This window comes from Lissotriton helveticus, chromosome 11 (genome assembly GCF_964261635.1).
Source record: "Lissotriton helveticus chromosome 11, aLisHel1.1, whole genome shotgun sequence".
Taxonomy (NCBI): domain Eukaryota; kingdom Metazoa; phylum Chordata; class Amphibia; order Caudata; family Salamandridae; genus Lissotriton; species Lissotriton helveticus.
The window spans coordinates 538,182,876-538,197,534 of NC_136072.1; the positions used below are offsets into that span (position 1 = coordinate 538,182,876).

Here is a 14,659-nt window from a genome sequence, read left to right on the forward strand (position 1 = left end):
TCCCAACTGGCAGAGCCCTGGAATATTTAGCTGGATAACCTTTTGAAAACCTATCTGAGTACTTCCATCTCTGATACCTCTCTGAAGTGGTGTATCCATGCTTTATATTTGCAGGTGGGTGTCCTTTCCATTGCTGCATCAGCAGATGTCAGTTGTGATACAATTAACTGAATATAAGTAGCAGCCCCCTTCAGGGGCATTCCCGTAAGTGCTTTATGGGACAGATCTCACAAATCACTCCACACCAATTTGTTGGGACTGAAGAGGGACATTATGGCCCTAAAAACCTTACTTCAAGTTGTACGGTTCAGGGTGGTTATTATAATACAGACCAAAACCATTTGGTGTCAGGAAAAAGGAGCCACTCACTTATAGCAACTTTAATGGCAGGCATTTTAACAATAGAGTGGACCACTTACCAGAAAATGTTCCCCCTGGTCTCCCACATCACAGCCGTGCTTAATATGAGGGCAGACAACCTGAAAAGATCTACAACGAACCCCACAAGTCGGAACTTGACCAGGCGGCTTATTTGCCCCAGCATTGGAACTTTCATAGATTCCCATGCTTTGTATCATTCCCCGTCGTCGGAATGGGACCCTCGGTAGTATCACAACCATAGAAACAAAAGAGAAAAATAGGCCTAGGCCTCATCTCATTTTGTATCCTATCACCCTCTTTGTGTAAAAGAGATCAAACTTTTGTCAGGACCAATCAGAGCAGCCTCACCCCCTAGAACCTTCCTGAGAGAGCTCAGAGCCTCAGATTTTTCTACCGCACGTTGTGCTAGGGAGTCTCCACTGAGCTCTGCTCAGTTTTTTCTCATTCTTACTAGTTATATCTTCAATTTTTCGACTACAATCAAGACATGTCTGACAAGGAGGAGAAGGCCTTATTCAGGTCCTGTGCGTCTTGTGGAAAAAAGCGACTTTTTGTAGAAGATAAGCATGAAAGCTGTATCTATTGCTTATACCCGGACCACAAGGCCACTGACTGCAAGATTTGTAGAACCTTCTCTACAAAAACACTTCGAGACAGAGAGGGCCGGCTTTTGACCTGGCTTCAGAAAATGAAGACTCGGAAGGAGGTCCTCTCATCAGATGAAGAGGATTCAACATCTCTGGCTTCCTCTCACAGATCCAAGAAGAGGGGTAGGTCTCCTCCTTCTTCTTCAGCCGAGCCCCCTATCAAGGCCCCTCATAAGATCTCTGACAGGTCTGAGAGGGCTAGTCCCCTTAAATCTCCTCACGGAAGTGAAAAGGAGAGGCAGGGACAGGCTGCTGGATTGGTTACAGCCACTAAGGACAAAAAGGAGGTTTCTATCACTTCTCCGCCGTCCAAAAAAGAAAAGACTGGTGAAAAATACTCTTCAGTCAATCCAGGGACCGTGCCTGAGCGAAAACAGCGTCCGTCGACGACAAAAACATCAGGTACGTCGACGACGATTGCTTCTAGGAAAATTTCCGCTGTTTCCTTGGCTCCGTCGACGGGATCGTCGTCGGTTGCGGCTTCGACATCGACGACTTCGTCGGCGTTTAAAGTACCCGGTTCGTCGACGATGACTTCTTCCTCGTCGATGATGATGATGGTCTCCGGAAATGTGCTGTCGACGGCCTCGTCGTCGACGAAGACTACATCGACGACAACAACGACTTCGACGATGACACTGATGGTGATGACGACGAGTTCGTCGACGATAATACCGTTGACGACGGCCAAGACTCCGTCGACGAGGCCCACGAGGTTGTCGACGGGTCAAAACCTGCAATTTCCTACACCGAAGCTGAAAATTACTCCTGAAGTGACGTCTCCAAGACGAGTTTCGTCGCTTCCACCAACAATGCTTCTGGATGACGAATCGGATGAGGAGGAGGATGATGGAGGCCATTATGGGGATGCCTACAGTCCCTCAGATTTAAATGTGAAATTGCAAGAGACTGACACGGAGGAATATTATGAACAGGCATACGACCTCGCACCACTGAGGAACCCTCCCAGCAGACCCGGCAGCAAGAAAACCCCCTGGTTCACCAACGAACTCAAGGAATCCAAGAAGACCTGCCGCACCCTCGAGAAAGCCTGGCGGCTTGACCACACCACAGAAAACTGGACCGCCCTCAAGCACGCCACCCGCAAACACCATCAACTGATCCGCGCCACCAAGAAGACGGCACTCAAAGAACGACTGGACAACAACGCCCACGACAGTAAGGAACTCGTCAAAGAGTTCTCCAACCCCAGCGCCGGAACCAACGACATCACCCCCACGCAAGACCTCTGCAACTCCCTCGCCTCGTTCTTCCACCGCAAGATCGCCGACATACACAACAGCTTCGACTCACAGACCACGGACCCTACCACCGAACCAACGCCCGCCACCACCACCCTCTGCAACTGGACCCCGATCAGCACCGAAGACACCACCCGCACGATGAACTCCATCCACTCAGGATCACCAACCGACCCGTGCCCACACCACGTCTTCAACAAAGCCGCCGCCACCGTGGCACCCCATCTCCGAGACACCATCAACTCCTCCTTCCACACCGCCACCTTCCTGGAGAGCTGGAAGCACGCCGAGCTGACCGCCCTCCTGAAAAAACCAACGGCGGACCCCACCGACCTCAAGAACTACCGTCCCATCTCGCTCCTTCCTTTTCCGGCCAAAGTCATCGAGAAGACGTCAACAAACAGCTTGCCGCCTTCCTCGAGACGAACGGATCCCTCGACCACTCGCAGTCCGGATTTCGGGCCAACCACAGCACTGAGACCGCCCTGATCGCTGCCACCGACGACATCAGAACCCTGATCGAAAACGGGGAAACAGCAGCCCTCATCCTCCTGGACCTCTCCGCAGCGTTCGACACGGTCTGCCACCGCACCCTAGTGAAGCGCCTCAGCAACATCGGAATACGAGAGAAAGCACTGGAGTGGATCATCTCGTTCCTCACCGGAAGAGCCCAGAGAGTCTGCCTCCCTCCGTTCAGATCCGAGGCCCCCGAAGTCATCTGCGGCCTACCACAAGGATCCTCTCTCTGCCCCACCCTCTTCAACGCCTACATGAGCCCCCTCGCAGCCATCGCACGCCAACACCACCTCAACATCATCTCCTACGCCAACGACACCCAGCTGATCCTCTCCCTCACCAACGATCCCACCACCGCCAGAGCCAACCTACACGAAGGGATGAAAGACGTCGCCGACTGGATGAGGAACATCCGCCTTAAACTGAACTCAGACAAGACGGAAGTCCTCATCCTGGGATCATCACCCTCCGCCTGGGACGACTCCTGGAGGCCCCTGGCCCTGGGCACAGCCCCAAAACCAACGGACCACGCACGCAACCTGGGCTTCATCCTGGACTCCTCACTATCAATGAGCAGACAAGTCAACGCCGTTTCTTCCTCGTGCTTCAACACCCTGCGCATGCTCCGCAAGATCTTCAGATGGATCCCCACTGAAACCAGGAAGACCGTCACCCAGGCACTCGTCACCAGCCGATTGGACTACGGGAACGCCCTCTACGCCGGAACCACAGCCAAACTCCAGAGAAGACTCCAACGCATCCAAAACGCCTCCGCACGACTCATCCTGGACATCCCCCGACACAGCCACATCACCGGACACCTGAGAGAACTGCACTGGCTCCCCGTCAGCAAGAGAATCACGTTCAGACTCCTCACCCACGCACACAAGGCCCTACACGACCTGGGCCCCAAGTACCTCAACGACCGCATGACCTTCTACACGCCCACCCGCCAGCTACGATCGACCAACCACGCCCTCGCCACCGTACCACGCATCCGCAGAGCCACCGCCGGAGGAAGATCCTTCTCCTACCTGGCAGCCAAGACCTGGAACTCCCTCCCCATTAACCTTCGACGTACCGAAGACCATCTCTCCTTTAGGAAGCAACTCAAGACCTGGCTGTTCGAGCAGTGACTCACCCCTCTCCCCCAGCGCCTTGAGACCCTCCCGGGTGAGTAGCGCGCTATATAAATGTCGTGATTGATTGATTGATTGATTGACCAACAGGTGCATCACTATGTTCCTCAGGAGCGACGTCCACCAGATTTAGGACAGGACATGGTGGCCATGCCGGCCTCTCTAGTCTCTGATCTACAGATGATGCTGCAGGACTATAGAACAAGGTTTCCTTCGGAACCTTCAATGCAGCTTGCACAACCTCCACCTCAGGTGTTGCCGCAAGCGCAACCAGTTGTCGTACTGCCTCCTTCGCAAGTGGTGCCTCTCACGCCACCGGTGGTCATACCAATGGTCCTTTCCCGGACATCGGATCCCGAGCCCGCAAATACCGTTCAGCAGGATACCTCTTCTGATGATGAAGTACAGGTGGATCCATTGACTGATCCATTGCAGGACCCAGACTTGGATCCCTGTGACAGTGGACTACAGGATCCAGACGCCACTGGTCGAGATACTTCTGTTTCCCCTCCAGTCGATATAGGGGGGTTCCATAACCTCATGGAGAGAGCGTCAAAGAGGTTTGGACTACCAATTACAAGGGAACAGTCTGAATGTTTCCTGTATGACTTCAAAGAACAATACAGAAAATCAGTCAAATCCATTCCCATAATTGAGCATGTGTGGGAGGAAGGGATCAAAATCATGCAAAATCCAGCCACTGTTCTCCAGGTTCTTCCCAGACTGGAAAAGAAATATAAGGCTCCGGAAGGCAGTCCAGCTTGTCTTCTTGGGCAGCCGAAACCTGATTCGGTGATCTCACAGGCCACTCAAAGCAAATCCAAAAACCCATCAACGCCTTTGACTACGCCTCCGGACAAGGACGGTAGGCGCCTGGATAACGTGGGAAAGAGGTTTTCTTCCATGGCAAGCTTGCTTGTTCGAGCGGCAAATGCTCTCGCCATTCTAGGCAGATATGATCGCCAGATGTGGTGTGACATGGAGCCATTTGTGGAACAACTGCCTGACTCCGCGAGGGAAGAGGCCAGGAGAGTCCTGATGGAGGGAGAAAAATCATCCTCCGAAGTAATTGACTGTGCTATGGATATAGCTTCCACTGCTTTTCGCTCCTTAGCAGGGTCAGCAGTGCTACGCCGTCAGGGCTGGTTGAGAGCCACCTGGTTTCGTCAGGAGGTCCAAAATAAAATCCTGGACCTCCCATTTGATGGGGAGATGCTTTTTGGTAAGCATGTTGATGATGCCCTCCAATGTATAAAGAAGGATACGGACACGGTAAAGTCATTGGGAGCACTGAACTATCGTAAAGTCCCATTTAGAGGTGCACGAGGCAGAGGTTTCTCTTCTTACAGAGGCAACACCCAGCAGAGATATTCCTCGCAGTCTTCGCAGTCGTATAAGACTCAATATTCAAATCAACGGCAGGGACAATCGGCGTCTTTCTCTCGCCAACCTCAGCGAGGGTGTCAGAACCGACAGGGACGCGACAATGCCAAGAGGCAATAGCGGCCTCCTGGCTCTACCTACTGTTCCTCCCCTCCCGGTCACATCAGTGGGGGGCAGGATATCCATTTGTATGAACAACTGGAAGTGTATAACATCGGACCAGTGGGTCCTGAATATTGTTCAGAGTGACCATACGTTGGAATTCCAAGATCTTCCTCCAACAAAAGCTCCGGGCGCCAACCGCACAAAACATCTGGGACTGCTCCACCTCGAAGCCCACCAATTGTTCATCAAGGGGGCAATAGAACAGGTACCTCTCTCTCAGACGGGCAGAGGTTTTTATTCCAGGTTCTTCCTGGTTCAGAAGACGGCAGAGACTTGGCGCCCCATACTAGACCTACGAGAGCTCAACACTTATCTCATCAAACTCTCTTTCAGGATGGTCACTCTCCGAGATATTCTTCCTCTTTTGAACCCAGGCGACTATTTGGCGTCTCTGGATTTAGAAGATGCGTATTTCCACATACCAATACACCCAGCTCACAGACAATAGCTACGCTTCACAGTGGGCAAGAGCCATTTCCAATTCAAGGTGCTTCCGTTTGGCCTTCGGTCTGCACCACGGGTATTCACCAAAGTGTTGGCACCAGTAGCAGCTTTTCTACGAAAACAATCCCTGGAGGTTTTCCCTTACTTGGACGACTGGCTCGTCAAGGCTCCATCTTTCAAGGAAACTTCTCAAGCAGTTTCAACTTGTATCCAGTTGTTCAGTCACCTGGGCCTTCAGCTGAACAAACACAAGTCAGTTCTGCAGCCCTCCAGATCCACAAGGTTCCTTGGGGCCATTTTGGACACAACGCAATGCACAGCTCGGCCTTCGGAGGAACGTCAACAAAAGTTGATCGTCTCGGCTCGCCAGGTGCTCAGCAAGAAATGCCTTTCAGTCCGACAATACAAGTCCCTACTCGGGTCGATGTCATCCTGCATACCAATAATACCGCATTGCAGGCTGCGAATGCGTCCTCTGCAAGAAGAGCTAGACAAACAATGGTGCCAAGCAGAGGGATCATTCAACGACAAGGTGTTGGTGATGTCACAAATGAGAACGGCATGCGAGTGGTGGCTAGTCAAAGACAATATCGCAGAAGGTCTGACTTTCAGGATTTCACCATCCCCCCTGATCATGACTACAGATGCCTCTTTGGAAGGCTGGGGAGCAGTGCTCCGAGAGCTTCAAGTCAGCGGACACTGGAGTCCAGACCAGCGCCAGTGCCATATACATTTTTGGGAGCTGGCGGCCATTCGGTTGGCTTTGCAGGCTTTCCTTCCCAGAGTTCCAAATCAAACAGTGCTGGTCCGGACGGACAATATGACGGCCATGCACTACATCAACAAGCAAGGAGGAACGAAGTCGCAAACTCTGTCCAAAGAAGCTCAGAGAATCTGGGATTATGCGATTCTTCACAGGATCAATTTGCAGGTCGAACACCTGGCAGGTTCTCTCAATGTCACGGCGGATGCCCTGAGTCGCCAGGCAGAGGTGAATCACGAATGGGAATTGAATCAGTCCATTCTGGAGAGTGTGTTCTCGGTCTGGGGGACACCGATCATCGACCTCTTTGCCTCTCCGGTGAACGCCAAATGCCGGTTTTACGCAAGCAAAGTTCACCATCCGGGATCTCTGGGGAACGCCCTTTCGATTGCCTGGTACGGCGCATTCTTCTACGCTTTTCCGCCAATTCCCCTCATCCCACGAGCACTCAGGAAGCTGAAGGCGGAACCAGGCAAGATGATTCTCATTGCGCCAGCGTGGCCCCGGCAATTCTGGTACACAGAACTCCTTCTACTCTCCCGGGATCATCCAATTCGCTTGCGACCAATTCCGTCCCTATTATCGAGGAATCAGGGGCAGGTGTTCCATCCAGATCCGAAATCGCTGCACTTGACAGCATGGCTCCTGAACACAGAGAGTTCCGTCATCCGAATCTTCCCGAGGAGTGTAGAGAAGTTTTGTCCCAGGCTCGAGCACCAAGCACTAATAAAACTTACAAGGTGGAATGGAAGAGGTTCTGCCTGTGGTGCCAAAGACAGGGTCTCCATCCTTACAAATCTCTGCCTCATCAACTTTTGCCATATATACTATCATTGGCTAAGTCCGGGTTGGCGCATTCGTCTGTGAAGGTACATCTTGCAGCCATCTCGAGGTTTCGGCGCAGTTCTTCAGGCCCGTCCTTATGGTCCTCTAGGATTGTTAAACAATTCTTGAAAGGCTTGTTTCGGATGTATCCTTCAGCTCGCCCTCCTCCGCCAGTTTGGCAGCTCAATCTTGTCCTGGCTCAACTCATGAAAGCTCCGTTTGAGCCCGTGCACAAGGCGGACTTCAAATTCCTGTCTTGGAAACTTGCCCTCCTCTTGGCTCTAACATCAGCGAGAAGAGTTAGTGAGCTTCAAGCCCTCTCCATAGTGTATCCATTCCTTCAATTAAAAAAAGATGTGCTTATCCTTCGCACCAATCCGAAATTTATTCCTAAGGTGCCGTCTGAGTTCCACTTGAATGAACCTTTGATTTTAAAGTCTTTCTTTCCGCGCCCTTCTACGCCTGCGGAACGCACATTACATTCTTTGGACGTTCAAAGATGCTTGAAATTCTACTTAGAACGCACACGACCCTTTCGAAAATCATCCCAATTGTTTGTGTCCTACAGTGCACCACGGAAGGGGTTTCCTTTGGCAAAGAGTGGCATTTCCCGCTGGATCTCCAGTGCGATTCAATTCTGCCATCAGGAGGCGGGCAAGCCACTGGTCAGAAAGGTCCGTGCACATTCCACAAGGTCTGTGGCATCGTCTGTGGCTCTTTTCTCTGGAGTCGCCATTAAGGACATATGCAGGGCAGCAACGTGGAGCAGTACTCATACCTTCACAAAACACTACTGCCTGGAGTCTGCAGGACGAGACGACGCGGCTGTTGGTCAAGCTGTTCTGCAGAATCTTTTTCATTGAGAGGTGAGCTTTCCCTACAATCCCTCCGTCCTGGTGAGCACATTTTGTTTCTTGTTTTGCTATGCTATAAGTATTGCTATATTGTTATGTGATGCCATGTATCTACAAAATGTGTCTTGGTGATTTACTGCTAGCTACTCTGATACAAAGCATGGGAATCTATGAAAGTTCCAATACTGGGGCAAGAAAACAAGTTACTTACCTGTAACTTTGGTTCCCCAGTATTGGTAACTTTCATAGATTCCCATGCGCCCACCCTCCTCCCCTGGGAAAGCTCGGTCTTTTTACAGAGATAGTGGCGGTTTGCACAACGGCTACGAAAATCTGAGGCTCTGAGCTCTCTCAGGAAGGTTCTAGGGGGTGAGGCTGCTCGGATTGGTCCTGACAAAAGTTTGGTCTCTTTTACACAAAGAGGGTGATAGGATACAAAATGAGATGAGGCCTAGGCCTATTTTTCTCTTTTGTTTCTATGATTGTGATACTACCGAGGCTCCCATTCCGACGACGAGGAATGATACAAAGCATGGGAATCTATGAAAGTTAAACAACAAATGGAGGAGTACCCCCTGGAAGAGTGACAGAGAAAATCTCTGCACCCGGAGCTTAAGGCTCAATGGAGCACAGTGTGTCCAACCTTATGTCAGGACAAAGCATGTCCTTTTTGAAGACCCCTCACTGACCAACCTGGTTGGTGACATGCTTCATCATCGGGGTCCCACCCCGAAGGCCGAGTGCCAACAGGGTGTGCTGCGACACCTGATTACAGTGGAGCGGGGTTTTCTTTTTTTATATGTGCAATGATATTAAAAAAGTGACTAAGTGGATTAAAAAGGGAACAATACTACTCACTGCAAGACTTTATTCTTGAGTGATTGCGCCCCGATAAAATTACAGTGTGACACCGGTGTCTAATTAGGTAGACATTGATGTCTAAGACGTGTAGTGTTTAGTAAAAATAGCGAAGTGTGCTATCTGATTTTAAAATTAGGTCTACATGTTTCAACCATCTTGCGATTGTGGGTTTTCGTCAGGACCGAAGGAAGTGATCTGGGTGGTACGCACACGCTAAGGTGCGTCCAGTCCTCGATCAAGTGAGAATATATGGCCCACAAAATTATGGACCTACACAAAAATACAAAAGTCTTCTCCCCACTCCGGAAGAAAAACCTGTAAAGGGAAAAATGGGGTTGGGATCACGTACACAAGTAGACAGACGATTGTTTGTACACTTAACATATATTGTGCTCATAAACATAAGTAGCAGAAATAGCTGCCTGGATGGTGGCCCATGCTTGTTGTAGGTATGCCACCAGAATATACACCAATGCCGGGTGGAAGTGCAGTGGTATACTTCGCAATACATCGGTGGGTCTGGCATGCCGCCTAGGGGGGTTGGCTAACCAGGAGCGGTAAAGTGTGGGCGAAAACAGTCTAAGAGTGCGGTCAGGGAAGTGCCGCAGTGTTACAGACTCGTGAGATACTGTGTTTATCTAACATACACCCAGCGCTACATCTATCCAATCATTAGGATGATTGTTCGAAAAAAGTGGCCCAGTGAGGGCACATTCGGCTTACTGAGACAGCGTTGTAAGCCGCTACATGGGTGTCCAGGTTCCAAGAGAAATGCTCACGTCACCTGGATCAAGAGGACGAAGAACGAGTCTTGAATAAAGGACTTGGCTATGTACCAACTGTGAAACTGGATAAATTCAAGCTTCATTGCGAGCTTTCCTCCTTCTTTAGGAAATTAAAACTGAAGGATTTTTTTGACAAAAGAAATGACACAGACTCTATTGATGACCCGAACGAAACTGGTCTACGGCCTAAGTCAACCTTCATACCACCTCCGCATACAGTCCCAGTAGAGGTAACTACCTTCGAGCAAGCAGTTTTCAATGAGGTCGAGTCACTTACCCCAAAGAAACCATTTATGAATCTGACTAAAAGAGAAAGGATCGCTTTGGACCAACTGAGAAACTGCGACACCATCATAATAAAACCCGCGGACAAAGGCGGTGGGGTGGTGGTGCAAGAAAAAACAGCGTATCAAACAGAATGCCTGAGATTATTGTCTGACGTAACAAACTACCGCAGACTACCTGTGGATCCCACAGAAGATCTACGTAGCGAAATTAAGTCGCTCGTGGAATACGGAGAAACTGAGGGTTATATCTGTAAACAAGAGGCAGACTTCCTGTGTAAAAGTGAAGGGAGAATACCTTACTTTTATACAATACCGAAGATGCATAAAAACAAAGCGCACTCTTAGACTGTTTTCGCCCACACTTTACCGCTCCTGGTTAGCCAACCCCCCTAGGCGGCATGCCAGACCCACCGATGTATTGCGAAGTATACCACTGCACTTCCACCCGGCATTGGTGTATATTCTGGTGGCATACCTACAACAAGCATGGGCCACCATCCAGGCAGCTATTTCTGCTACTTATTTTTATGAGCACAATATATGTTAAGTGTACAAACAATCGTCTGTCTACTTGTGTACGTGATCCCAACCCCATTTTTCCCTTTACAGGTTTTTCTTCCGAAGTGGGGAGAAGACTTTTGTATTTTTGTGTAGGTCCATAATTTTGTGGGCCATATATTCTCACTTGATCGAGGACTGGACGCACCTTAGCGTGTGCGTACCACCCAGATCACTTCCTTCGGTCCTGACGAAAACCCACAATCGCAAGATGGTTGAAACACGTAGACCTAATTTTAAAATCACATAGCACACTTCGCTATTTTTACTAAACACTACACGTCTTAGACATCAATGTCTACCTAATTAGACACCGGTGTCACATTGTAATTTTATCGGGGCGCAATCACTCAAGAATAAAGTCTTGCAGTGAGTAGTATTGTTCCCTTTTTAATCCACTTAGTCACTTTTTTAATATCATTGCACATATAAAAAAAGAAAACCCCGCTCCACTGTAATCAGGTGTCGCAGCACACCCTGTTGGCACTCGGCCTTCGGGGTGGGACCCCGATGATGAAGCATGTCACCAACCAGGTTGGTGAGTGAGGGGTCTTCAAAAAGGACATGCTTTGTCCTGACATAAGGTTGGACACACTGTGCTCCATTGAGCCTTAAGCTCCGGGTGCAGAGATTTTCTCTGTCACTCTTCCAGGGGGTACTCCTCCATTTGTTGTTTAATATTGAAGCAGGGGACCAGGAGTTCCTACCTTACACTGAGTTTAACACCCTTACTCTCTCATTTTGTTTCGGAATCTATGAAAGTTACCAATACTGGGGAACCAAAGTTACAGGTAAGTAACTTGTTTTCCTCTCCCTCCTCCATGGCTTCTTGGTGACCAGACAAATGCGTTTGCAATGCTTCAGAACCCAAAAGCTGACAGCGTTACAAAGGGAGATTGTGCTAGCACACTAACAAAACAACGTAAACTTCTCACATGAGTGCCTTCACTAAGCACGGTGCTAGAAGCAGTGCTTGAATCATCCATTTTGTTTTTCAGTCTTCACTTTGCAGAACAATGATGAACAATTTTCAGTTAGGCAATGTATTTATTTTTTAACTGTAGCACAGTTATATTTTCATTGAGGTAATCTCCCGATAGCAAGGTGTTTCAATTTGATTAAAACCCTTCCGAGGAAGCGTATAATACACAAATACCCGTTGTAGCAAGTGAACACCCCCTGGTTGCAGCCCACTGGCCCCAGAAATCTTACCCTTCTCCTGTTGGGTCTGATGCACTTGTCCTATGGTCGGGTGGCCTCTGTGCGATGATGGCACTTTCATGAAAAACATTATTCCTGATTGTGATTGCATCAGAAAGGTAAATAAGTGATTGCCAAACCCTGTGCAGCTCTGAGCGGGGCATTCTCCACCAGCTCAATGACCGTACTCAAGACTCTCCTCTCCTTTGCAAGATTCATAAAGCAGAACCGGTTGCCACCCCACCGCTAGGGGGCAGGGAAAACACAGGCTGAGAGCAGAGGAAAGTCTGCAAATTAAAGTAATAGAATCAACATAAAAGCAACTTCATCCTTTTTAGCTGTTGGGCTTCATTGACGCAAAACACAATGAAAAAGAAGTGAAGGCACTGAGATATGTTATGAATATGATGTCTGTTCTGGATTCAAGCTATACAGGGCCACATTTAGAGTTTGAACATAGTGGGAGCTGTGATGTAAATCGGCAGGGCTCCCGCCACTTCAAATCCCCTGTTACCCGGTCCTATATAAAGAGGGGAACTGCCGAGTGAGAGTTGTTGGAGCCTGCACTGGTGCAGAATCATTAGCGGCAGCCAGTTATCCATAGGACCCCTGCCTTAAGCGCACTGGGAGTCCACCCTATTCCCAATATAGATTCTCTCAGTCCATTTCCAGCATCTAAGGTAAAATATACCTGGGAAGGGAAAATAAACATGACACCTGCATGGCGAGGATAAACTCTCCACATGTCATGCACATTTTTCCTTTTTATTTCTTTTTTTGGAAAACAAATATTCTCTTAGGTGATTTGTTTCAGAAAAACCAAAAAGAATTCCAAGCGCCACAACACCCTGGTGGTTCGCCTGTATTCATTTCTACCAAAAGTCCTCCTGCCCTGCAAGCAGAATCACTTCTGTCAGAAAGTAGTACACGATACAGCATTTAACTAAAAAAAAAGAAGGCCGTCTTTTGAGGGATGGGCATTAATAAGCCCAAACTGCTTTAAATGGGGTCTTTATTTCTTAAGGAATTATTAGGAATTAGCCAGTCATCCAGACAAACATGAAATACATATACTGGAGGTTGTATTGTACTTTATTAAATTGGAGCATTTCTATAATGCTTACTACCTCTATGTGGGACACTGTGGGCCTGTGTGGGTTTATCTTTGTTTTTGGTCCTATGCGAGAACTGTTTCCATGTTGTGCGTGTTGGTCACCATATACATGCAGCTTATGGTTTTCAGTAAGCTGGCAGCTTTAAAAAGCTCTGTAGGTCATTTTATGATATTTCTTATGATCATAGTCTACTTAACTGGTTACTGCACTGGGTATTCCAATCTGATATATTGTTTGATGTTTGTGGTACTGAGTAGTTGCTACTGATTCAGTAGGTGTTGTTTGGGGTGCTGCTGTTTGATTGAGTTCATTAATATTTTGATGGAGTTCAATGATGTCTGGTAACAGTTGTAATGCTTAGATAAAAAAAATTAAATGAAGTCTTTCAAAAGATCTTACATAGGGATCTGAACAAGATAAGAAGTCACAGGGCATATTTACAAGCCCTTAACGCCACCGTAGCGTAAATTGTTCTGATGCTCCGGTGGCCTTGCTCTCAACGCCATATTTACACGGTGGCGTTAAGCCACTTAACATGGCTTAACGCCACCTTGTAAATATGCCCTTTACCACAGCAGGCCGCTGCAGCAAAGGGGTGGGCAATGGGTGTTGCTGTGGGCGTTCCACCGCAACACCCATTGCTTTTTGACGCTGCCCCATATTTACAAGGATCGGGCAGTGCCAAAAACTAAGACCAGGTAAAACCTGGTCTTAGGATGGCAAAATGAGAAGAAATGATTAATTTCTCCTTGTATTTTGCTGTTTCTATGTGGGCTGCAAAATGCAGCACTCATACCAACAGCAACTTGCCTTTAAAGATAGTTTATATGTGTAGGAAGGTGTACCTTCTTGCACATAAACAATAACCACTGCAGCGCAGGCACCCTTGCAACAAGGCGTAAGGGTGCCTGTGGTGGCGTACGCAGCTTTTTTAGTACCAGCACTAGGGGATACGCAGGGGAGCACCGTATTTTTGAAAATAAGACGCATCCCTGCTTTTAAAAAATGACGGAGCGCAGCAATTTTGGAATAACACTGTGATCTAACATTTTATTGTAAATATCCCCCCATGTGTCTTACAAAAAATATGACTAGGTGTGGATTGTTATTCTAACTGAACAGTGAAGTAAGTCTCTGTATACCGGATCCAATGATTCTCATCCTCCGATACCCCACGTTATCACTTAGTCCCCCTCTCATACTCCAATTCACTGTGTGATCTGCATCCATCAGATTTTCTGTTGAGCATGCCTGTCCTGGCTGTATCACTTAACTGCCTTCTGTATATTAGTTATTTTGATAGTAAGACAATAAAGATATTTTTTTAATGTGAATAAATAAACCTTTCTCTTTATGTTGCCAGAATGGGATCACACCTTTGCACATTGCCACCCGCCGAGGAAATGTCATCATGGTACGATTATTGCTGGATAGAGGGGCTCAGATAGATGCAAGGACGAAGGTAAGTGTCTAG

The 14,659-nt window shown here is 48.4% G+C and overlaps 1 protein-coding gene across 3 annotated transcripts in view; it reads left to right on the plus strand.

Annotated features, from left to right (window-relative positions):
- Window positions 1-14,659, plus strand: part of ANK1 (ankyrin 1) — a 1,318,767-nt gene that overhangs the window by 423,008 nt on the left and 881,100 nt on the right. For all 3 annotated transcript variants that reach the window (XM_078666235.1, XM_078666236.1, XM_078666234.1), the window contains one exon: window positions 14,549-14,647. In XM_078666235.1, the coding sequence (XP_078522361.1) occupies window positions 14,549-14,647 (99 nt within the window). The remainder of the gene's footprint in view (window positions 1-14,548; window positions 14,648-14,659) is intronic.